We start from the raw sequence: 24,633 nt of genomic DNA on the forward strand, positions 1-24,633 counted from the left end.
AAGGTGTGTGGGAAGCACCTGTACATCAGAGTGGAAGCTACCTGCTGCCCTTAGGGGTGCTGTGTGGTGCCCGGCTCTGCTCCCTGCCCTCCCACGCACCACTCACCCTCCTGAAAACCAGCAGAGGCACTGAGCATCCTCCCTGTGTGGTCTTTGTGCCTTGGGAGCTCTTGTGCTTTCTGCCTGGATGTCCCTCTGCAGCACCCACTGCTCTGGGGGCCAGGACCCCACACTTCAGCCCCCCCCTTCCACGGCCAGAACTCTGTTTGGATGAGGACAGCCATTGTGAGAACGCCCACTCCTTCCCCCTGTCAAAGCACAGGCACATTGCTGTGTCTTGGAAGCAGAAAGTTCATGTTACAAACAACAAGGCTTTTCCCGAGCACTTGGAGGTAGTGATGTGCAGTGTGTCCCTGGGCGGGACAGGCTCCCCGGGTTGCCGGCTCCCCGGTGCCGGGAGCAGAGAGCAGGCAACTGATGGAGTGTGGGTTCCTGTCGAGGGTGGTCTGCCCGGGGGGGCGCAGGCAATTCCTGCTGCTGGCTGCTAATCTCAAGACTCATCCTCCTGCCTTGGAGATATAATGACCTTGTCCTGCAAAGAAAGGTGAGTGGGAATTGGTGAGGAACGTGGGCTGGCTGCTGTGAAACACCAGGATTTCTTCAAGGCTGCAGCAAGGAAAATCTGTGTGCCAGCCCCTTGTAACCCCAGCAGGGGCACCAAATCCCCAGTGGGCCCAGGGGGCTCTGCCTTTGTTGTTGGAGTCCCTGCTGGGGCTGGTGGCTCTGCTGCAGATGTCATGGCATCAGATCTCTCCACGGGACATGCAGCTTCAGCCACCTTGCTCTAATTTGAGTGCTGAGTAAGGATGAGCCGGGTTTGCCAGACCCCCTTCCCACAAGACTCTGGGGTGGGAGCACACTCAGCTTTTTCCGGAGCAGCTGCTTGGTGGCAGCAGCACATTTAGGTCCGTCCTACAGCTCGGGGTCACTTTTTTGTCAACAAGCAGATAAGAGGCAGAGCCCTTTGCACCTCCCTGTCGCGTTGGCGGGGTCAGGGAGAACCCGCTGACATTTGCTGAGCTTTTAGGAAAATGCTGTTTTGGCACAGCTGGGGTAATGGAGGGAAGTCTTTCACCCTGTCCTTACATCCCGGAAGGTGATGTTGTCGAAGCCCTGGGGACTGTTGCTCTCTGTCGGTGTCCGGCTCGCTACCCCTCGCTGTTTCAGGCAGTACCAGCCCCCAGCAGCCACCAGCCCCACGACGACGAGGGCCAGGAGCAGACTGAGCACCATCTCCGCCACAAAATTGCCGAAGGGTTTCTCTGCAGCGGGAGGAAATGCTGTCAGGCTCTACCCACTGCCCAGACAGCTGTCTCCAGCCTCAGCCCAGCACCCTGAGCAGCTCTGGATTGACCTTTCATAGCGAGAACTGCCACCCCCTGGTCCCCCCCGCACCTTCCACTGGACTCTCCGGGCTGGAATAGCAGCCCACCCTGGCGCTGTACGTGATGTCATCCAGTGCCACTGTCCCCTCCATCGGCCACCTCCGTGTGGTGATCTCAAAGCTGATCTGCGGGGGAAGGTGGGGTCTGAGGCGCTGATGCATCCCCGGAGACACTCTGCAGCCCAGGGTGGCCCCACTTACCTGGAACTCACTGGAGCTCTGCACCGGCACCACGGCGCCCTGCCAGCCCCGACTGCGGTGCCCTGCCACGCTCCACAGCGTGCGCTGCCCCGCCGCGCCCTGCAGCGTCACCCGCAGCTCCCCGCTGGCTGCAAGGAGGGGACACAGGCGTCCTGGCATTACCAGCTGCCCCGAGCCCACAAGAGCCACCGAGCCCTCCCAGCCATGCTATCCTCCACTGGGATGACACCACCCAGAGGGAATGGGCCATCACCACTGCCCAGCTGGAACTGAAGCAGAGTGTTCATGGTCCACGGCTGGGGAAGACTGAGGCCCCCACTCCCATACATGAGACCCAGGGATGGCACCTCCTCCCTGCCCTTGCCGTGCTCACAGAGTTGCTCCGGGATGTCCATGTGGTACCAGAAGCGCAGGCAGGAGTCGGTGGCCATGGGCAGGGGTGGGCTCTCCAGCAGGGCACTGGTGCCCCTGGCACCCAGTGTGCTGGTGTCGAAGTGCATGTAGTGACCTAGGCAGGCAGGGGCAGAGCACAGGGTGTCCCCCACTCCTGCACCCATTTGTCCCATCCCGCTTGTCCCACTCTTTCCCAAAATGCCCAGAGTGATGCCTGGAGGATGATGCAAAACAGCCCTGCACCTCACTGCCTTTGGGGCTGAGCCTCCCAGGCGAAAAGGGGACAAGAATGCTGTGAAGCCAGGCCTCACAGGGTGTACTGGACTAACCCCATCCATCCCCAGCTCCTCTTCCTCGTTTTGGCCATGCCAGGCTGCCTGAGCAGGGATGGGTGTTTCCTACCATTCCTTGTGCCCAGAGTGTGATCCTGCTCAGGACCAGGGTACTTGGCCAGGGTGATCCCGCTCTTCCAGCCCCAGGCAAAGCTGTGCAAGCGGGGGTCCAAAGGGCTGCTCCAGCCACAGGTATCCTGCTCGAAGTCACAGGATGCTGGGAGAAAAGCAGGGCTGTGAGTGCTACCTGTCAGGAGATGGGCTACCTGAGTGGTACACACCTCCAGCTTCGAGCCAGGCCAAGAACAGGTCTGTCCCTATCCCCATGGCTTACATGCCCTCATAGGATGCCTCATCCTCCCCTTCTGATCCACAGTGCCCCTATGGGGTGAGGTCTCACCTGGCTCAGGACAGGCTCCATCTGACACGTGCAGGTCATCCAGTGCGATGTATCCATGGTCACCCCCAGCTCCCACTGCCTCAAACACCACCTGGGCAGAGTGACATGCTGAGGCTGGCAGCCTCCACACACCCCCTCATCACCTCCAGCTGCCTCCAGCACCCTCCCCTGTCTCACCTGCCAGTTACCATCGGGCTGGATGGTGACATGGCTGTGGTGCCAGTTGCTCCCTTCCATGGTGCTTATGCTCAGAACCTTCCTCCTCACCCTGCTCTGCTCCACGAACACCCTGAGGGAACCTGCCCAGGGCACCCACCATGGAGGAGGGGTCCAGGGCTGTGCTGTGTGAGGTCCCCATAGGTGGGGTCTTAGCACAGGTGGTACTCACCTGGGGTCCCAGCGCTCAGCTGGTACCAGAAGGCCAGGCACTGGGTGGACACGGAAGGCTGATAAGGCTGGGAGGTGAGGACAGCCGTGTGCCCCGCAGGCAGGGAGACCCTGGCTGTGTTCACTACCATGTAATGGCCTGGAGGAAAGAAGCCCCTGTGCTGTGACCCCTGCCCAGCCCTGCTGGGGAGCACTAGGGAACAACTGGGGCTGGGTTTTCCCCCCAGGTCAAGGAGTCTCCCCAGCTTGGGAATCTCCCCAGGATTAGGGAGCCCTGAGACTGGGAGCGTGTTTGTTTGGGGAGTTCCAGGGCTGGGAAGCCCTGTGCCGGATTGCTTTCTGCTCATCCTGGGGAGGGCAGGGGGAACATAGGGAGAGCAGGCAGGGCTAGTGTGGGGTACAGGCAGGACACTCAGAGCAGGCAGGGGGGAGCAGTACAGCAGGGAAGCAAGAGGGCTGCCACAGCCCTGTACCTGTGGCAGTGCCAGTGGTGTGGTCTGCCACAGGGCCAGTAGTGGTGCCGGTGCCATTGCTCTGTCGCCGCCAGGTGTCCTTTCCACTGGCTGCCAGCCCACAGCCATCCGCCTCGAAGGTGCAGGAGAGGTCAGCCCCACAGGGTCCCACTGTCTGCGTGATGTCATCCAGCCCCACATCCCCCAGGAAGCCATCATGCAGCACCTCGAAAACCACCTGCCCCCAGGCAGCGGTGTCAGACACCCTGTGCCTTGATGGTGCCAGGGACGTGGGGGGGCCTGGTCCTCACCTGGTACCGCTGCTGGCCCGTGGTGGGCAATGTTGCCCATGCCCGGTGCCAGATGCTGCCCTGGGTTCCTCGGCGGGTCCACAGCAGCACCTCCTCCCCTCCCTCCAGCCACAGCTTGAGGTTCAGGGTGCCTGGGCAGAGGGGGGCATGTGGGCAGCCATCCCACAGCCCTCGGGGATCCCACTGTCCTCAGAGTGGAGGAGTATCCTCAGAGTGGGCAGCCTGGGAGGATGCCATGGGGCACGTACCAATCTGTGGGCCCGCCAGGCGGTACCAGAAGGAGAGACAGCGTAGGGCAGTGGCCGGCTCCTGGCGGGAGGTGAGGAGCTGGGCCCGCTGCCCATAGCTCCGTGGCACAGAGGGGTCCACGGACAAGAAGTAGCCTGAATGTTGGGGACAGCCAGGGTGGAGGGGTCATGATGTGTTTCGCATCACCCATAGCCCAGATCTAGGGCAGTTCCCAGGCTGCCCTAGATGAGCTTGCTCCATAGGCATGGGGCTCCTGGGTGTGCACAGGGCATGTCTTGGCCCTGGGGATTGAAGGCTAGGGGATGCCCTGGGGTCCTGGCTCTCCCAAAGAGCAACCAGCCCCTTACCCGAGCCAGTGGTGTGGTCAGAGCCCTGTCCCTGCCCTGTGCTGTGGACCCATTTGAAGTCACTGGACAGATCCTGGTACCAGCCACACATGCCCATCTCAAAGTTGCAGGACAGCTCTGGCCAGAGAGAGGTGACATTGGGGAGGTGGAAAGAAGTAAGGCATCACAAAAGCAAATGGATCCCCCAAACATCCCTTTCCCCTTGTTCCCCTGTCCCACTCCCCAGGTTTACCCCATGCAGGGGTCTCAGGCCAAGGCAGGATATGTGCTTGGCCCTGGCCCTTGGCCTTCTGCACTATGGTCCTGCTCTTGGACAGAGTGACAGCTACCAGAGGGCCCCCATGGAAAGGGTCTGGGGTTACCCCCTCTGCCTGCACCCCTGGCCATACCTGCAGCTGTGGGTAACACCGTGTCGAGGTAGCACTGGTCAAATGTCACGTTGTCAACACCAACACTCGCCGAGCCCTGGAGATCCACCAGTGCCAGCAGCTCCACCTGGGGGCAGCAGCCGTGAGCCCAGAGTGTCTGTCAGCACTGGTACTGTCCCACTGAAAGCCCCCCCAGGCTGGTCCCTGTGCATCCAGCACACCTGAAAGGGATGACTTCTCTCTCCCAGTGGGACACGGACATGACCCCTAGTTGTGCTGCCCCGACCTTGTGTCTGCCAGGCCAGCTGGGTGGTGTCAGTGGTGTGATCTGCGACATTGATGGCAAGGAAGCCTGGAACAAGAGGTGGTGCAGAGACTATGGGCACCTAAAACCCCTGGCCACCCTGTGGGAGCCCTCCATGGCACCAGCCCATGGTCATAGGGTGCAGGGACACAGACACTCCAGTTCCAGGATGATGTGACAGAGAAAAGCAGGGTTGGGAGAGGCAGCAAAGGCAGGTGGGCATGGGAGATCTGGGGGCAGGAAGCAGGCAGGGCACCCTGGGGGTGAGCAGGAGGTTACCTCGGGGGTCACTGTGGATGTGGTAGCTCATCTCCATGGTGCAGGCAGGGCCAGAGGGGCCCAGCAGAGGTGTTCGTGCCTTTGCAGGACCCATCATCTGTCCTTCTCCTGTCTGGAGGGCCAGGAAAGTCCCTGGGCACAGAAACACTCTATGAAGTGAGGTGAAGTCCCACATTGCCGGTAGCATCCCCAGCCCAGCACTGTGCCTGGGCATCATCCCCCATTGTGCAGTGGCACCCACTGGGGGTCCCTACTCTGGGGGCTCCTGTGATGCTAAGCACTGAAGAGCCTTGTCTGGGTGGTGAACCTCACCTGTGAGGAAGCTGTCAGATTCAGTGACGTTCTGCAGACCCCAGCGCAGCCGCCCCAAGCTGACGTCGTGCCAGCCCCCAGCCCCTGACTCAAAGGTGGTTGTCCCTGCAAAGTTAAAGAATCTCAGGATTCCAAACTGGTTTGGGTTGGAAGGACCTTAAAGCTCATCTCATTCCACCCCTCTGCCATGGGCAGGGACACCTCCCACTGTCCCAGGGCGCTCCAAGCCCTGTCCAATCAGCCTTGGACATTTCAAGGGATCCAGGGGCAGCCTTAGCTTCTGTGGGAAACCAAAAACTCCAGGTTCAGTCTTGCTAGCCATTGCTCCCCCAGGGGCTGTGCAGGCACTCAAGTGCCCCCAGCCATGCCAGCTCGGGGGTGCCTGGTCTCCTCCACTGCCAGGGTACTGGTGCAGGTGCCTGCCTTGGCTCTCACCACATTGCTTCTCATCAGAGCCATCAGCACACGTGTCAGCGAAGTCGCAGGCCAGCTCTGCGGCAATGCAGTCCCCACTGTCACAGGCCATCTCATCTGCTGCACAGGAGCTGGCACCTGCCTGGCTCAGCAGGTTGACCAGAGGCTTCTCTGATGGTGAAACACCCCAGGATGAAGAGCAGTAGTGAAATGGCCCAGAAACAGCATCAGTGTCAGCCCTTCAAACCACTGTCCTTTGTCCCCAAGCATCTCCCTGACTCTCCATTTCCCCCAGCCCAGCCTAGTTGCCACCAGCTGAAGGGGACCCAGCACCTAATAAGAGCTGCTTGTGTGACACATTTTGACACAGAGGATGGAGTGTCACAGCCACGGGACAAAGATACCAGCACCAGTTTTCTGTGCTGAACCCAGGATGGTCCCTGTGATGAGTAGAGGGACAGCCAGACCATGTCAGGGTCCTTTAGGCACGGTGCCATGGGCCCAAGACACCTGGGACAGCTGCCCACCAGCTCACCCTGCTCCTTTACACAGCCCTGTGACAGGATCAGGTCATCGATGGCCACGGTCCCCCTGCTGCCAGCCACCCCCTCAATCAGCACCTGCAGGAAAGCACCATGTCAGCAAGATCAGCAAGGGGTCCTGCACAATATGGGGGGGTTAGGGTGACGCCAGGGAGCCATGGGATGGGGAGAGCCAGAACCTGTCATGGATGGATGCACATTCTCCCCAGGAAAGGACTCAGTGGGAGCAGGGGCAATGCTGTGGCTGACAGGGGTGCACAGCGTGGGCTGGCATGGCTACGGTGGCCTTGGGGGCTGCTGCTGCCCCTGTACACAGCTGTGGTCCCTGACCCCAGGGGCAGCCCAGCTTCCCCCAGCACACCAGCAGCTCACCTTGAAGGGATCTGTCACGCTGAAATCCACTCTCTCCCGGACCCAGCAGCTGCCCAGGTCTCCTGTCCTCTCCCTCATCAGGTGCTTGGTAAAGTTGGTCACGTAGGAGATGCTGAGTTTGCTGGTAGCCGAGCCATGGAGGTGACAGTACAACACGAGCTGGGGATGGGGAGGAGGGTGAGCCCTCAGGGCAGGGGCACACAGCCCCCCTGCATCCTACAGAGGGGCTGCAAGGAGCTCAGAGCTCCCAATGGGCACCAGAGATGTCACCAAACCACCTCCAAAAACCTGATGCCCATCCCCAGCAAGGGCCAACCACAGCCTGAGGCCCACATGAGGGTCCCCAGAACTGGGAACCCCATCTCCTGTCACCACCATGCCCACATGAGCTGTGACATGAGGTCCCAGCTGTGACTCACAGAACAGGAGTTGGTGGCTTGGAAGGTGGGGCTCCTGAGTTGAGCTGTGCCACTAGCCTGTGCAGTTGGGCCACTGCCCACGTGGAGGAAAAAACCTGCAGGAGATGCTGGGGCTGAGTGGAGACAGGCAGATGGGTGGGTGCAGGACCCACTGTCCTGGCACAGCCTTGAGCAGAGCCCAGGCATGTGTCATTCCAGGGCATGTCCACCTGCAGTGGGGCTCCGCTGGGGCACTGATGCCTCACCACATACCAGCCCTGCTGTTGTTGCTGTGGTCCCGAGTGGGAATGCCATAGGAGGTGCCCAGGTTCAGGCTTGTGTTCCTGCTCCACACTGGTGGCATGGACACCTCCTCCCAGTCACAGAGATCATGGTCAAAGGAGCAGTGCGTGAAGTTCTCTGTGAGGAGAAGGGACAGCAGTGACCCAGAGACTGGGGTCCCAGCCTTCTCTTGGACAGGTAGGTCCCTGCAATGGGCTAGGCTGATGCCACCCCTCTGCAAATGCTCAGGGTCATCTTGCCCTCCCAGCATGAGGCAGAACTGGGAGGGACTCCTGCCAGCCCAGAGCACAGCTTTGCCCCATCCACAGACTCCTCCCCGGGGCCTGGGGGGGCTCACTGCATTGCGCCGTGTCCTCATCTGAGCTGTCCCCACAGTCGTCGGTGCCGTCGCAGAAACGATGCTGTGCCACGCAGGAGCCACAGTGGCAGCGGCTCTCCTGGGCCTCACAGACCTGCTGCTCGACCTCTGGGGCAGGGGAACACATATCAGTGAGTGGCTGGTCCCACAGGGACATGGTGAGCACTCCCACATTGTTCCCTGGGGTGGCTCAACAGACAGATTTTCACTGCCCACCTCATGCTCTGGCAAGGGCACGGTGGCCCAAGCCACAGTGGGCAATGGGAGAGCTCTCCTGGATTTTGCACCCCACCGAGTTCCCCCAAGATCCCAGCTCACATGCCAGCAGATGTGGAACTCACCTGGTAAGCCACAGTTCCTGAACATGATGTCATCAAGTGCCACCTCTGCCCCGCAGGTGGGTGGTTGTGTAAGGGAGAAGATGAGCTGTGATGGGAGGATGGGGATGGCATGAACTGCTCAGGCCAGGTCACAGAACATTGCCCAGCTCCTCTGGTCCCAGCTTATGGGGACACTACCTAGGTACCAACACACTGTCTCACCTGGAACTGCTCTGTGATTCGGCCCGGGTAGGCAACCAGCTGGTGCCAGCCCTCACTGCTCCACTCAGGGCTCTGCCACAGCCCCACCAACTCGTCCTTGAGTGCCACAGCCAAGTGCAGCACCGGCCACTCTGTCTGGTTCAGTCCTGAGGGAAGCCCCAAAAGTCCCCTTGGTACAGGGCATCCTGAGGTACCCAAAGGAACGAATGGAGCCCTGCCAACTCTGGGGGCTGGAGCTGGGACCCCCAGCTCTGCGTGTAGAGCGTGGAAGAGGCAAACAGGATGGCAAGGTGCTGGTGGCTCTGTCCCTGCCATAGGGGCAGATGGCCCCATCCCTCCCCGCTGCCTCCCATCCTCACTGCGCAGTAGCTGATGCTGCCTGTGCCCACCTTGGGTGCTCTCACAGCTCCCTGAGAGGTGATACCAGGTTCTGATTTCACATGTGGCAGCAGCTTCCCGCATCTCAGGTGACCTGAGCCAGGCTGTGGCTGTGGTCTTTGCTGGGGGGGACACGGTCACCAAGAACCAACCTGGGGAAGGGAGAAAGCAGAGCCGGGGCTGCAGCCCCATGGGATGGCACTGGAGATGTGCCAGCGCTGCTCCTGCCCCTCCATGGGTCTGTTCCATCCCCTTTACCCTACAAGGATGGGTGTTCTGGCATACCAAATCTGGGGTACCCATAGCCCCGTGGAGTGGTGCCCAGAGCCGGCTCACCAAGCAGCTCCCACTTACCCAAGTCAGTACCCACGGTGTGGTCTGAATGAGGCCCCACACCCCATGTGGCCAGGCTGGTCCGGCCTCGCACCCATCCATACGTCGAGGTGCCCATGTCCTGCCAGCCACAGTCACCGTCCTCGAAGTCACAGGTGAAGGGGGTGCCCAGCACTGCTGAGCCCCGTAGGTACCCTGAGGGTGGGCAGATGCGGGGGTCAAGGCTCAAGGTCACCCAGGAGACCTGTGACCAGCCCCGGGGATCTGCACACAGCCTGGGATCCTGCACTCATCTGGCAGACTCACCTGCACCCAGGCGACCTGTATCCACCCTGGACACCCACATAAGGGACTTGTCCCTACCCCGTGGATCTGCAGCCACCCTGGGCACCAGTACCACCCCAGGGACCTGCACCCACAACAACTCCCCACTACATAGCCTGCTCTCACCCAAAGAGCAGGGCCTGAGGGTGGGTCTGGGGGCCTGGGGAGTCTGGGCACCCACCGCACTGGTTCTCATCCGAGCAGTCGCTGCAGTCACAGATAAAGTTGCAGAGCTGCTCAGCCGCGCTGCTGCAGCTGTTGACGACCACGGACCCGCTGGGGAGAACGGTTCTGACTACGGGAGAGACAATGGGGCTGAAAACCCCGCAAGGAACAAGGCATGGTGTCCGCAGCACGTGACGGAGGGCACGCGTGACCTGCAGGTAACATTTCCCTGGGCACCTTGCTTTGGGACCCTGCCGAGCTGTCAGTGGCACCTTCCCCTGGACGAGCCCCGCTCCCTGTCATTGTCCCAGCACTCCACATCCCTTACACTACCACCTCCCACCGTCAGCCTCGGGGTGCCACAGTCTGCCGGGGCACTGCCTCTGCTATATCACACCCGTGCTTCGAGTCCCAGTCCCTTTTTGGAAGAAGCAGGAAAATCTGGGTGTTTTCTGTCCCACGCTGAACAAAGTCATTGTGATCGCCAGCCCGGTGCTGGGGACTCTGGAACCCTCTCACCTGGGAACCTCCGGTTGACTTCACCAGCAGAGCCAAGCGGGCTGGGCTATACCTGCCCCGGCCCCCAGTGCTGGGGCAAACTGCTGGGGAGGACTAGAGTGGAGCAGCCAGCAGGGAGGCCCCTTCCCTCCAGCGACGCAACCCCCATGTCGGCAGAGCTCACCCAGCAGCACCAGGAGGACCAGCATCGCCTGCCTGCCTGCAGCCATCCCAGCCACCACGACGGTAAAACAGAAAGGAGAGGGCACACCGTGAGCCCCGGGTTGGAATGTGCTCCCCAGGACCTGCTTGCGTTGGACTTCAGCCCCGCTGTTATCGGCTCCCTGGCCGGGCAGCCGGTTTATGGCAGCGCAGCGCGATCCCGTCAGCAGCACTGCCAGCACCACAGCAGCGAGCTGCAGCCAGGTGCCGCAGGGAGACCTTCGGCTTTTCCCCACTGAACCTCTTCTCTTCAGTCCCTTTTCCCCCCAGGACAAGATGCTGCGTGCCACTCTGACTGGCATGGAGCACAGCCCGGTGGAATGCACCAGCTTGGTGAAGGATGAGGACACTTGCTGCTGAGCCAGGGATGCTGTCAGCCCTTCAGGGGAAGCTGGCACCTCTGCTAGGGACATGGGCACTCTGCCAGTCCCTGTGCATAAGGAGAGTGGGAGAGACTTCGGGTGCAGGGTTAGCAGTGGGCTGCACTCTGGGTGCACAGAACAGCATCGAACAGCTGAGCTGGGAGTCAGCAATATCTCCAATATTCCATCTTACCTTGCCCTCTGGCAGTGGGAGCCACTCCCGCTCGTCTTGTCACTCCAAACTCTCGTCCAAAGTCCCTCTCTAGCTCTCCCGGAGCCCCTTTAGGCACTGGAAGAGGGTCTAAGGTCTCCCTGGAGCCTGGGGATCCCAAGATGCTATCAGGAGGAGCCAGCCTTCACCCTGCCTGCTCCGCTCTGGCTGGCAAAAGCATCTCAGCACCCAGCTCACGACTGTCACGGGGTGAAGGGGCACAGCTCCAGGGCTACAGTCAGGTCATTCCTGGGGCGGAACATTCCTGGCAGAGCCCCAGCAAGGGCTGATGAGCCTGGAAGCACAGCTTAGCGGTCAGAGCCCCACAGATCACCACCAGTGTTTGCCTGGTAATGGCAACTACTGACCCCACTGGTTTCCCCAGCTGGGCAGGGGAAGCAGGCACTGCTATGCCACAGGACCCCTATCATTTCTGCTGCTGCAGCTTCTGTGCCCAGAGAGGGGCCCCATTGAGTAGATCCTCCCATTGAGCCGATGGCCTTGGAAGGCAGATTGCAGAGGGATTGCATCAGGGGCAGTAAAACACAGGCTCAGCTCCTTCTCCCAACACCAGCCAGTCCCAGTGGGGACCAGCAGTCCCACACCCCCCAGCCCAGGCATGCTGGAGAGCAGGAGCCCTGCCCAGGAACCTGGCAGCACCAAGCTGGCCACAGGCCTGTGCCGTGGCCACTGGCAAAGCAGCTACTGGCCTGCTGGGTGCCATGGACAGAACCTCTCTCACAGATCTGGCCCCTCCCCTCTGCACTGGGGATGCTGGCGCTCCCAGTGTGAGATATGGGCATACTGGAACAGATTGAGCCAGGGGTAGTGATGATGACCACAGGATAGTACAGAATGAAGACACCATAGGAGATCACCCCATCCCACCCCTCTATTTCACAAGGGTTCCCTGGAGGATGTGTCCCTTGAGTATCCCCACAGAAAGAGATTTCCTGATGATGATGACGGGACTGGACTTCCCACAAAGAGAGGCTGAGTTGGACATGCCCAGTTTGGAGAAGGTGTAGGGGAATGCCACCCAAGTAAGCCTTGGCAGGAGGGTGCAGGGAGCCAACACCTTGAGCAGGAAGTGTCCCAGTAAGGACTGGGACAACAAGAACATTTGTAAGAAGAGAAAATGCCACCTGAAGAAAAACCTTTTTTCCTGTGAGGGTTGTCAAAACCAGAGCAGGCTTTCAAGCTGTTGGGAGGGCCAAGTCCACCTGGTCATAACTCCCAGCAGCCAAATTCTAACACAGAATCATGGAACTCCATGTGTTGGAAGGGACCCACAAGGACTATTGAGTCCAACTCCTGAGCCTGCACAGCACATCCCAGCAATCCCACCATGATGGACCCACTGGAGCTGGCTCTGCTAGGCCAGTGGATGGACAGGACATCCCAGATGTGCCTCCAAGCTCCATGATCCAGTGACTTGCAGGTTTGCAGCTGACTCCATGTGACTTCTGGGTAAATTTCCCCCAGCACAGGGGACGGTCACACCTTGCAGGACGGAAAACGAGGCACAGCACACTGATGCTTTTGTCTGTGAAACGCATACCCCCAGTGTGAGCTTCCTTTGGATTTCGGGCACAGGCACGAGCTGACCTTCTGCAGGTTGAGCTGACCCGGCATGGTTCTGGACGCAGAGGAAGGAGTCTACATCCCTGAAGGCACAAGGTGGAGGCAGCAGCAGGATTATGGCAGGAGCTGGGAGCATGCGGGGTCAGAGCCTGACAACAAAATGGGGCGTTCCTACAGCCCCAGCCTCACGTGGGACAGTGACTGAACCAATCCAGCCTGCACATCTCCCTGGATCTCTCCACCCACTGAAGCCTCCAGCAGCCTTTCCCAGTCTCCCCCTATCGCTCCTCACTGCAAGCACAAGCAAGGAGCATCTGCAGGGACAGAAGCTGGTCCTGGGTGGCAGAGGGATGAAGTCAGGGAGGATGCTCTTCCTCAAGATGTGACCAGCTGCTAGAGTGGGAATGGGAATGTTCTTCCCAAACATGTTGCCAGGTAGCTCAGTTCCCTCCCTGCAGGAGACGGGGCTGATCTCTTCCCCAGGTCCACCCTGCCTTTCCCTCCCCCAGGCCTGGGCATTGCTTTCCTCTCTCCTGCCTCAGTCCTTTCCAAGGCAAATTCCAATACACCTCCTGCTGTTCCCACCCCAGATTCTGCCTGCTCCCATGCCAGGCTCCCACGCCAGGCCTTGCTCAAGGGGTGGAAAACCTGGGGGGTCCCTTCCACTGTCAACAGGCACAACCTGGAGCTGGGAAAGAACAGCCAAGCTGTGAGTATGGCCACCAGAACGGCTGTGCTCTCCCAAAGACTTTAATTCTCACAGATACATGTGGCACCAGGAGGCCGGGGCAGAGCAACCACTGTCTTCACCAGCTTTGCCAAGCCAGGGAGTAGGGAGCACCCCACACGGGAACAGTCTGGTGATGGCGGAGAATGCGTCAGTTCAACACAGAGGAAAATCAGGAGAGCCTGGAGCACCGCTGAGCATGGGGAGCCTGTTGCCACCGCCCTGGTGCTGTGTACAACTGTGCCAGCCCTGGGCTGGCAGCACAGACAGAGGAGTCAGTACCCTTCATCTGCCCAGGTGATCTCATAGTCTGGATACTCGGCCTTCAGCTTCTCTGTAGTCACAGCGTGGTCAGCTCGTCCAAAGCCCTGCACAGGAAAGAGGGTTCCCAAGGAGAGCTGGTGGATGACCACTTGCAGGGAAGCCTGGCAAATCCCCAGGCAGCTCTGGCAGACCCAGCAGCAGAGAGGCAGCAGAGCCTGTACCAAGCCTGCCTGACTCCAGCTGAGGCTGGTGTAGCACCCAGGCAAGAGGACAGTGCCCCCCTTGAAGCTGGGAAAACTGAGTACACTGTGGCCCAGGGATCACCAACCTGCCCCAGTCCCAGCTGGGCTCCGCACTCAGCACCCAGCACATCTGGTGCTGCAGTACAGCCCTGGGCTGGGGTCAGCATCCAGGGACTCACCATGCCAGTGATGTCCCCGAGGGTGTCTCCAGTCACCCTTACAAGGCCCCTACAGCACCTGACACTCCTGCAGGAACACCCTCAGGACCCATAAAGTGGGGACAAGGCTTTTGTGCAACCCAATTCCCCCTGGCAGCACCGAGCGCTGGATACAGCCACTGCGGGAACCCCGCGGGCTCTGGGGGGTGGGGCAGGTGCTGGGGGCCTCATGGGGTGACCCCACTCTGACCAAGCACCGCTCACACAAAAGGGGCCTGCGAAGTCTCTCCTCCCTGGGACAGTTGGGAGAACGCCCAGGAACCCCAGGATCGCCGCCCCGTTCACCCCTTCCACCCTCGAGGGGATGCGGTCCCAACTCGGCCGCCATCAGTGGGACCCACACTGCGAAGGGAGATGCCGCGACCCTGCGTGGGTACCCCCGGCGTCCGCTTACCACCGAGTACCCGTAGACGTGGATCTTCCTCTCTTCGGGGCGGTGGGAGAGGCGACCGCCGCCCAGGCACTCGCAGCTCAGGCCGTGCCGCGCCAGCTCCTCCGCAGTGCGCTCGAATATATCGGCTGCAGGGAGGGAGCGAAAGGGGGGGAGGGAGCGAAGGTGGGCCTGGCGGGGACCCCCGCCTCAGCCACCACCCCGTGACAGGCCCGATCCCCGGCAAGCCCCCGCCCACCCCCGGGACCCCCGGCTGCTTCTCTCGGCACCCCGGGCCACAGCCCCGCCCCGCATTCCCGACGCCCCTCACCGTGGTACTCGGCCCAGCCGTGACCTCGCACGACGTCCTTAGCGGGCGCGCCGGCCCCGCGCACCCGCACCAGCACGTACTTGAAGACACCATCGCCATCGATCTGCACGTCCGGTACCCGCGACAGAGCCTCGCCCGCCATCGCTACCGCCCGCGCGCCGTTCCCGCCTCCTCCGCCCAGCTTCCAACCAGCGCCCGGCCCCTGCTCGTGTTCCCGCCTCCTCCGCCCAGCTTCCAACCAGCGCCCGGCTCCTGCTCGTGTTCCCGCCTCCCCCGCCCACTGTCCAACCAACGCCCGGCCCCTGCTCGTGTTCCCGCCTCCCCCGCCCAGTGTCCAACCAGCGCCCGTGGAGCCAGGCCCCACCCATAGCCTGCGCGAGGTCCCGCCGGGCCGCGTCTCTGGGGGTGGAGGCTGTTCCCGGTTCCGGTCCTGGCGGTGAGATCGGCAGCGGGGAGTGGGGCCGGGCAGAGCGGCGCGGGCGTCCCGGGTGACGGGCGTTGGCCCCAGCTCTGCCTCCCCTTCCCTGATCCCCGCCACGGCCAACCCTCACTGGCGATTACCTCCGACCCCGGTCAGACAACCCCCCGCCCGCCCCCCGCGATCCCCTACCGCGGCCGCTGCCCCCCTCCCCCGGCAGCGTCCAGGGACCCCTAGGCTTGCCTCACTCTGTTCCCAGAGCTCGCGTGGGACTCCAGGGCCCCCTCCAGCACCTGACGCTGCCACAGTAACACGCCCAGGACACACAGACACGGTGGGGACATGGTTCTGGTGCAGCCCCACCCCAGGCGCTGGGTATGGCCACTGCGAGACCCCCGCCGCTGAGGGGACCCTGGGGCAGTCCTGGGGGGGCTCTGGGTGTGTGGCAGCCCAGTGGGCAGGGGTTGGGTGGTGCGGGGCGCCCCCGCTCTGGCCAAGCACCGCTCACCCGAGAGGGCTCTGCCAGGCTCTGGGCTCCAGGGCTAACATCGGGCTGTGCTCCCGTCACCCCCCGGCCCCCCAGCACTGCCAGCGGCCAGCACCTCCTTCCCTTGGAGTAACACCCGAGGGGGTTCTGACAGTCCAGCACGTATCTACAGAGGGGGTGCCCCCCACCCTGCGTTCACATGATGTCGTCCAGGAGGTTGGGGCTGGCCACCCAGTCGAGGGTGCGAGGCTCAGAGGCCGCCATAATCATGCACATGAACTGTTTGCCCGTCCTCTTGTCGATGGGGTAGATGGTGGTGGGGGTGAAGCGCTTGTTGCTCTCCACGAAGTCGCAGAGCTGCTCGTAGACAGCAGGGAACTCGTGCCGCAGGAAGACGCCGCGGATGCGCAGCTCCCGCTGGATGTTGATGAAACAGACCTCCCGTGCCTTCCGGCCCTCCTCCCCCTCCTTGTCGATGTCCGCCGTGCCAGGCGGTGGTGTCAGGATCAACGTTTCCATGTCCCGCTCCTTCTTCAAGATCTTCTTCTCGGGGCTGGAGGAGGCTAAGGCCACCTTGGCATATTTCCTGACCGTCGGCACCTGCATCTTCGGTGACGGCCTCTCTGGCACTTTCTGGGTGACAGCCACGGTTACATTCAGCAGGAAACATTCATTGGGGTCGTACTGGTTGCCTGTCTCCCGCAGCTCCTGGGCATACTCCCCCAGGTTGTCCGAGTAGCTGTCCAGCTCCCGCAGGGACAGGTACGTGGGGGACATCAGCAGGCTCTCCAGCCCAAACTGAAGAAAGTTCTCGGCCGAGCCCGCATTGGGGAAGCCCAGGAAGAGTACGCCGCGGCCGCGGGAGAGGTATCCCACCTTGGCAATGCGTGAGAAAGCCTTGTGCACCTCGGTGTTCTCGCGGCAGAACTGCAGGACGTGGCGGCAGACACTGCCCACCCGCCCATAGACGCAGCTGGCCTTGTGCGTGTCCCAGTCCTCGCGCCGACAGTGCCGGGAGCAGTAGTAGGTGTAGCAGCTGTGGCACGATTTGAAGTAGAGGCAGGCGTTGAACATGGTCTCCGTGCGCCGGCACTTGGCATTGGAGCACATCATCATGTCGTCCTCCTCAGCGCTCAGGTCGGGCGAGCAGTTTTCCGGTGACTTTTCGAAGGGGGCCGGCGGCTGGCGGTGCGGGTGGGCGGCGCGGGGTGCCAGCATGGGAGCTGGGGCCTGGCTGCTCCTTTGTGGGTCGGGGTCCCTCGGGCACGTTGTGAAGGACCCTCCTGCCCTCGCCCCGCCGGGGGGGCCCCGTGGTGCTACTGCTCAGCAGCTGCTTGAGCTGCTCCGCGAGGCTGTCCCTGTCCCCGGCCCGGTGTCCTGGTGCGGGCTTGTAGTCAATGACGAGGTCGGTGATAAGCTCGTCCAGCTGCTCCAGGCTGCGCTGGCGCCCTGAGCCACTCTCCCTGGGGCTGGGCTGTGGGGCACAGGGCACAGCGTAGGGCCCGCGCTCCCGCCCTGCGTCCAGCATGTCCCAGCTGGCCGAGCGCCTCTCACTCCGGCCCAGCCCGTCGGCACGGATGTCATTGTCGGTGATGGTGATCTCTGGCGTGACGTACCAAGAGCGGCCTGGGGGCCCGCGGCTGCCATCGGCATGCACCCGCTCGAGGATGGAGCTCTCGGAGAGGGACAGGGCTGCGTAGCGCTTGGGTGAGCTCGACAGATTGATCACCACAGGCTGCCGGCGCTCCTCGGGGGATAAGGCACGGTGCTGTTCATGGGCGAGCAGGTTCTCATAGCTGCGCCCACGCTGCAGGGCCTCCTCCCTGCGCGCTGCTGGCGCTAGGATATTATCCCAGGATTTGGAGTAGTGCTGGGTCTCCCGGCCCAGCCGTGGTGGAGTCACACCGTAGCTGGCGTGCCAGGAGGAGAACATGGCCTCTCGCCCGGCCGGCTGCGGGGTAAAGCGTGACAATTGCAGGCTCTGGTAGGGTAGCGTAGCCCGCTCGGGGCAGTACCAGTCTCCAAAGTGCAGGGGCTGCGCACTGCGGGGCGGGGGGCACGTGCGCGACAGCACCTCCCGCTCCCGGTACTTCCCGTAGTCCTCGGCATAGAACAGCCGCGCGGAGGAGCCGAGGGCTGGGTATGTCCGGGCGTCCTCGGCGTAGAGGGTTTTGATAGGGGTCCCACGTGGGGTGTAGTATCGTGGCTCATCCCCATAGAAGGTGCGGGCAGGTGCCTCCTGCACCGGGTAACCCCGCGCCTCCTCCACGTACAACGTCCGGGGAGGCATCGTATGAACAGCAGCCTTGGCCGGCTCCTCAGTGTAGAAGGGCTGGGGCACAGCGTGGCGGCTGGGGTAGGAGTAGCTGGTATAGCCAGAGCTGCGGAGTGGCATGGCAGGGCTGGGGCACCGCGCTGACTCCTCTGCGTAGAAGAACTTGGCTGGGACGCCGGGGGCTGAAAAGGTCATGCAGCCCCTGTCGGGGTACTCCCTGAATTCCCGTGAGGCTGGCACTGGCACTGTCTGGTATGCCAGTGCCCGGGGGTCTGCCTCATAGTACTCACTGGGGTAGGGCAGCAGCGGAGGGTCTCCGCTGTAGGAGTCGCTGGGGGTGGGCGTGCGGGACGCAGACGCCTGCCGGCTCCCTGGCACGGTCAGGCTGCGGGTGGCTCCAGGGGTGCGGGGCCAGCGCGGCAGCTCCGGACGGTTTGGGGCTGCCCTGAGGCTCCGTGCCGTGTGTACCAGCACTGCCTCGTCAGGCTTGATGTCCACTCGGCACTTGACGTGGGGGCTGGCGCCCACCTTGGCCCCCGGCCCTTCCTCGTAGCAATTGCTGCCCAGGCAGAGTGGGGAAATGCGGCTGACGCTGCTGCGCTGCGGCTGCAGCTTGATGGGATGAACCTCGTTGGCCAGTGCCCGCAGCGGCATCGGGCCCTCACGGCGCGGCGAGGGATCAGTGTGGGAGGGCTCCCGTGCCACCCGCAGTACCTCCCGCCCACGCCGGGCTGGCGGCGGTGATGCTGCCACGGTGATGGGCACGGGGGTCAGGGTGGATTTCACCCGCGGGGCGCTCTTGGAGCGGGCCCGGCGCTTCTGCTCGCTCCGCGGCGCGGGTGCTCTGCCGCTGGAAGGGTCTGGCTTCGGCGGCGCCTGCCTGCCTGGTGGCCCCGGCGTGGGCTCGGGCATGCCGGGGCGCGGGCAGGAGCGCTCCATGCCCGGAGGGGTGCCCAGCTCTTCCAGCGACTCTATGAAATCGAAACTCCTACAGTGGCGCTTGTTGAAGGGCTGCGGCTCGCGGGACAGGGAGGAGGACATGGAGGCGTCACATTGTGCCAGGGGCTGACAGACAACGGAATCCCCAGGGGCTGCTGTCGCCACCTTGATGTCTTGGTACACCGTGGACACCAGGATGTCAGGTGGGTCTGTTCGTGTCATCTTAAAAGTGACTCTTCTCCCGCCAGTTCCCTGTCACACAGCCTCAGAGGACGGTAGCCCACCCTGCAAGAGAACACATGAGGTGCCTCAATCCTGGAGTGACCTCGTATGAATCCCCTCAACTCCTGGCTCAGAGCTGGGGGTTGGCCATATCTTCAGAAGTGAAGATTTGGGGGCATCCCAGCCTCCACTGCTACTGTTGTAAGTCAGTCAACTGAAGGAAGAAACTGGCAAAAAGTCTCCAGATCCAGGGTGCAAATCATGGAGCAGCTGGCAGGACACCCATGGAGGCAGCCAGGGAGCTCTGCGTACCAGCTTCAGCACAGTGAGAGGAGAACACAGAGTACTGTGCCCTCTTCCTGGGCTGCAGGACACACGGACTGTCTTGCAGATTCACATGAACTGGCAGCGCTGAGTAGGGCTATGGGGGTTCAACACCAGGGTTTTCCATGGAGAGTGTGTGCTCAGCCCTGGTGAGAGCACTGGAGTGGTGAGGGGTCTCCTGGAACTGTGTGTACCCATGTCCCTGCACCAGCACTCTAAGGGGGAACAGAGCCCGCCATGAGCACCCACCATGGTGGCTGGGAAGCCCACATAGTCTAGGGCTCTGTAGGAGGCAAGAGCCACAACTCCTCCCTGTGGTGTCTGCACCCACAAACACCCCTGTGGGGTGGTCACAGTGCTGGCTGCGCAGCTGGGTCTTTCAGAGCAGGGGTGGCCCCAGGAGTGGCAGAAAGGTGCTGTGGTGGGTGCCCCAACCCACATGTTAGCAGTGATTCCTGCATCGCTTCCCTGCACCAGAGGAGCTGCGCTGGGCCAGTACCCACTGGCTTTGTTGTCTTCTGTGTCCCACAGCTGTGACAAGTCCCCTGAGCTGGAGAGCAAGTGTGACTCTGGCTTCAGCTGCTGTGGGACATGGGGTCTGACACCCACTCTGTGCCAGCACCAAACATCGCAGTGCTCTGGGATAAAGCTGTTGGGTGGCCAGGGTGGGGAGAGTCCCCAGCCACAGTGTGATGCAGCTGTGTGACAATGAGGACATCAGCACAAGGTTCCTACAGTGCATGGAGGGGGACAGAGGAAGGGGTCTGCCCACAGGAATAAGTGGGTTGTAGCGCTGACCTTCCCCACCAGCCCTTCAAGAGCTGCCGTGGGTTTCCACCAGCACTGGGGGATGTGCACCTTCTCTGTCCACAGTGGGGACCGCCCCCCCCAGCTGTCACCTCATCACATCCTCTGAGTGTTGAGTGTTGTAGCCACCAAGGGCCTGGGTGTACTGGTTGATGCTGTCTGCTCTGTGTTGCCCTAAAAGTGGGTGGGCACTTGGCTTTAAAGAGCAGCAGAGGACCACAGGGAAGATGTTTCTTGGAGGAAAGGAATTGACTTTATTTAGCTAGAAGCACTGACTTTGCAAAGATGGGGAGGGGGCTTGGGTTCCACCTCATTACCTGACCCAGAGCTGTGGGGTGCAGATGGCCAGAACTGAGGTGACTCCAATGGGCTTGGGGTGTCCGTTCATGTGAAGGGCTGGGAAGAGCAAGATGCCGTGAGAAAGGAGATGGGGGTCCCGGTGCCTCCCTGCAGAGCTGGGAGGGCAAGGTTTGCCCCCAGAGAGGTGGCCCAGTATTGGCTCTGCTGTGTTACAGTATGTGGGAGGTGGGCTGGATCTGGCAAGGCAGCACCGCACACCACAGCAATAGTGACAGTGGTGTTGGGAAGCCCATTCCTGTGGTGTCATGGGGGCTGGTAGGCAGGCAACTGTAGCCCAGGGTCCTACCTGGTCCAGCAGCAGCAGTGAGGGGGTGGGTGGGCTGAGGTGGCCGAGGGGCCTGTGGCAGCTCCATCCCAGCACTGCAAAACAAACAAGGCAGATGAGGCTCCTGGGGCACTCCCAGTGTGGTGGAGGTGTGGCTGCCGGGGCCATGGATGCCTTGTGGGCACATGGAGCACCCCAAGAGACCCCTGCAGCCACAGCCCTGCTGAACCAAAGCGCTGTCACCCATCGAGGCCACTGTGCACATCCCTATGCACATGGATGTGGGTGCTGCATCCATGGGCACCAGTGTCTTCCACCCACCGAGCAGCACCCACCGCCGGTGGAGCTGTGGGGTTGCCATGGTTTCTCCAAATTATTCCTCCTCTGCAAAGACAGTGTGGGTGAGGACAGCGTGGGTGCAGGGGGAGGCTGTGTGGGGAGCTGCGGCTCTGTGGCAGTGCAGGGAGAGCAGAGCCCTCACGAAGCTGCAGGAACCCTCTGCCTATTGAGGGAGACAGAGCCGGGATGGCCCCACAGTGCTGACAGTGTGCCATTACGCTCACATACCCACCAGCCTCTGACACCGACTCCACAGGGAGAGGGTTTTGTATCCCCTCTGCTCTCCAACCCTCTGGTCGGTGGGCACCCAGTTGGTTGGATGCCACTTCACCCCCAGCGCTGCCCACTTTCGGCAGGCATCAGCCTCCCTACCCGGGGTGCCCACAGGGTGTCACCCCGCGGATGTGACACCTGCCGGCAGAGTTTGCAGAGTAGTCGGTGCCCACGGAGTGGACGGGAATCGCCACCCTTGGGGTCCTGCCCCGTGAGCACCGAACTCCGGCAGCACGAGGGGCTGGGTCAAGGACGATCCTGCTGCCAGAGGGACCCACGTAGGATTCTGGGAACTGGGTCGCTGCCTACATGTGCCACGTGTGGGCTGTGAGGGGAGGGATGCAGAACCCCACCACCGTGCTTCACACTGCCCGTGCACTGCAGTGCCCTGCCCACCCCATAACCGCGGCGGGCATTGCCTGCACGCTGCCCACGCTGCCAGGGCACTGCCCCCACACTGCCTATACTATGCCCCAAGCTGCCCATACACACGGTCCTGCCTGTGCACCGCCAGCCCGTGCTGTCCTCAGCACTACCCAGGCACTGCCCACTCGCCGCCTGTCCCTGTACATGGCAGGGCTGCTGCCTGCCCATCCGGCTCTTAGTGCCCTGCCAGAGTACTGCCCCGTGCACCCTGCCCACAGACTGCCCGCCCTGCCCGCACACTGCCTGGGCATTGCTGCCCACCCTGCCTGCTCGTTGCCCACGCACGTCCTGCTGAGCAGGCAGGAGAGCTGCAGTGGGTACGGTGCCTGCTCGCTGCCTGCACATGCAGAGCGCTGAGCACGCTGCACTGCCCCCCCTCCCCCCCAGCACACACTGCACACTGCGCTGCACCGGGCCCACTGCCCGCACGGCGCCGCGGGCACGGCCAGCGGCACCAGCGCTGCCCCAGCACTTCGCCAGCACTGCCCCGAGGGCTATCCTGAGCGCACCAGCGGCCCCTCCACCGGGACACGCAGCCAAGGACAGCATCTTGCTGCAAACACTGTGCTCGAGCAGACGATGCTGGAGGTCCCACTAGCAGCAGCCGAGGGGGCAGTGTCTGTGCCCGCTGTGCCCTGACGCAGCCAAGCCTATGCGCACGGGCCTGTGCACCGTGCGTGTGTCAGCGGGACACCGATGGCCGCTGCTGCCTGGGCACTTCCTTCCCGCACCGGGAGCTGGCAGCCGCCACGGTCTGTGGCGAGGGACCCCACTGTCCCCCCAACCCCTGCTCCGTATCCGTGGCAAATAGACACTCCCCCGTCGTGCCACCCCCAGGATACACGCACCGTGCCCAACCGTGGCGGTTGTCCACCCTGCACATCAGACAGCCCCTCCACACACCTTCTGTACTTCCCAGCCCCGTGGCTCAGCCTCTCTGCCCCTGGCACTACCACATCGCCCCTAGTCCCTTTCCCAAGCCCAGGCACAGATGGCTACCAAACTCCAATCCAGCATGTGCTTCTGGAGGGGTCATCCTGCCGGGGAGAGCAGCACCCCCGGCCCAGGAGGGTATTCCCGGTGCCGGCATCCAGGTTGGGATGAGCAGCACCCCAGGGTGCAGGGGACGCCCTGACGCCTGGCCCCTCTAGTCCCTCAGCCTGGGGGGCACCTGCAAACGGGCAAGGCCGGGGGAAAGGGGCACCCGGGAAGGGCGAGTTGTGGGGCTGGGACTGGATGAACGGTGCATGGGGAGGGTCTGTGCCAGGCACTGCCGCAGACACCGGGGCGATGGTCCCCCGCCACCCCCGCCCCGCTGCATACCGGCACCGGGCGGCACCGGGCCCGCTGGGCCGCGCAGGGCGCCGATCTGTGCACCAGGGGGAGGGGTGAAATGGCCCGGCTCGAGCACTGCGGCGGGATGGGACTGAGGATAGGGTGAGATGGGGATGGGTATAGAGACAGGATGTGGCACATGGGAGTATAGAGAACCCCGAAATACCGGTGCGATGGGGTGGGATGACTCGGCTCGGGAGCACGGGATGGAGATGGCCCCGGTGAGGCTGGAGGAATGGAGGGAGCACAGCTAGATGGGGATATGGGGCACGGGGCGATGATGTTGCGCGCCTGGGGGTTGGGATGCCCCGGGAGGATCTCTGGGGGATAAGATGGGGATGTGGAACACGGCGGGGGGGAGGTGGGCAAAGGGGGAAGATAAGATGTGATGCGATGCGAGGCGATGATCGGGCGGGGAAGGCGGGGAGGGGGAGCGAGGGGCTGGCTTGGTCGGAGGCCCGCGGGGGTACAGCAAACCCCAGCCCCCTGCCCGGGACCCCCTTACCTGCTCCGCGCCAGCTGCTCTGGCGGCCCCTGCCGCATCCCCAAGCCGCCGCCGCCGCCGCCGCCGCCGCCGCCGCCGCCGCGCTAGGCTGGGGCTGCCGTCGCCCCGGGGACCATGGCCCGGCTCCGCCCGATCCGGCAAGGCAGGGCACGGCACGGCAGAGCGCAGCACGGCACAGCACGGCTCGGGCCAACGCTCCGCCGCCGCTTGTTTTCCCATAAATACGGCAGGCGGAGTTACCGGTGGGGCCGGCACCGGGACCGGAGCCTCCCCCGGTACCGCCCCCAGAGCGGTCCTCATCCCCATCATCCCCATCATCCCCATTATCCCCATTATCCCCATCCGTCTCCACTTCCCCCAACCCCGGCCCGGTTCTCGGCGCCGCCCCCACCCCTCGCAGCATCCCCTCTTGCCCCTGGAGCTCTGGTGCCATTCTTCAGGGGGTTCCCCCGCCACATGGGTGTGAGTGTCCGCGGGACCCCCAGTGCCCCCGGGGCCACCCGGGCTCAGCCCCACACCATGTACAGAGAACTCCACGGCCCCCGCAGGCACCTGCCTTTGCAACGGCAGGCCCCCAGTATCGCAGCCCCCCAGGCCTGTCCTGCCTGACCTTGCCCCATCACCGTGGCCGTGCAAAATCCCCTGCTAAGCTCCTCCATGGAATGGCCTCGTTTTCCCAGAGTCTCCGGGGCTGTCGCTGCCTGTGGTGGTCGGAGCCTAG

General features: G+C 62.7%; 3 protein-coding genes across 3 annotated transcripts; all 3 read right to left on the reverse strand.

The window, feature by feature from the left end:
* Positions 1 to 337: 337 nt before the first annotated feature.
* Positions 338 to 12,836, reverse strand: MAMDC4 (MAM domain containing 4). Its single transcript, XM_033077828.1, has 30 exons — positions 12,810 to 12,836; positions 11,184 to 11,346; positions 9,925 to 10,038; positions 9,441 to 9,614; positions 9,098 to 9,238; positions 8,709 to 8,854; positions 8,508 to 8,592; positions 8,146 to 8,274; positions 7,779 to 7,925; positions 7,527 to 7,621; positions 7,108 to 7,266; positions 6,729 to 6,813; positions 6,215 to 6,364; positions 5,780 to 5,884; positions 5,468 to 5,599; positions 5,106 to 5,236; positions 4,906 to 5,011; positions 4,517 to 4,633; positions 4,169 to 4,303; positions 3,921 to 4,051; positions 3,631 to 3,847; positions 3,159 to 3,296; positions 2,948 to 3,069; positions 2,771 to 2,861; positions 2,441 to 2,587; positions 2,019 to 2,153; positions 1,646 to 1,773; positions 1,456 to 1,570; positions 1,147 to 1,322; positions 338 to 592 (listed from the first exon to the last, which is right to left on the reverse strand). Exons 1-30 carry the CDS (start codon positions 12,834 to 12,836, stop codon positions 551 to 553), a joined length of 3,783 nt encoding a protein of 1,260 aa, XP_032933719.1. The 3' UTR covers positions 338 to 550.
* A 681-nt stretch (positions 12,837 to 13,517) lies between these two features.
* On the reverse strand, positions 13,518 to 15,472 carry PHPT1 (phosphohistidine phosphatase 1). Its single transcript, XM_033077318.2, has 3 exons — positions 14,938 to 15,472; positions 14,631 to 14,755; positions 13,518 to 13,880 (listed from the first exon to the last, which is right to left on the reverse strand). Exons 1-3 carry the CDS (start codon positions 15,077 to 15,079, stop codon positions 13,788 to 13,790), a joined length of 360 nt encoding a protein of 119 aa, XP_032933209.1. The 5' UTR covers positions 15,080 to 15,472; the 3' UTR covers positions 13,518 to 13,787.
* AJM1 (apical junction component 1 homolog) lies at positions 15,386 to 24,141 on the reverse strand. Its single transcript, XM_033077317.2, is given in 5 exon segments — positions 15,386 to 17,015; positions 17,017 to 19,341; positions 20,727 to 20,805; positions 21,056 to 21,129; positions 23,913 to 24,141. Coding segments are annotated over 2 exon segments (3,240 nt in total). The 5' UTR covers positions 19,279 to 19,341; positions 20,727 to 20,805; positions 21,056 to 21,129; positions 23,913 to 24,141; the 3' UTR covers positions 15,386 to 16,037.
* Positions 24,142 to 24,633: the final 492 nt, after the last annotated feature.

The sequence above is a fragment of the Catharus ustulatus genome, chromosome 21, assembly GCF_009819885.2.
Source record: "Catharus ustulatus isolate bCatUst1 chromosome 21, bCatUst1.pri.v2, whole genome shotgun sequence".
Taxonomy (NCBI): domain Eukaryota; kingdom Metazoa; phylum Chordata; class Aves; order Passeriformes; family Turdidae; genus Catharus; species Catharus ustulatus.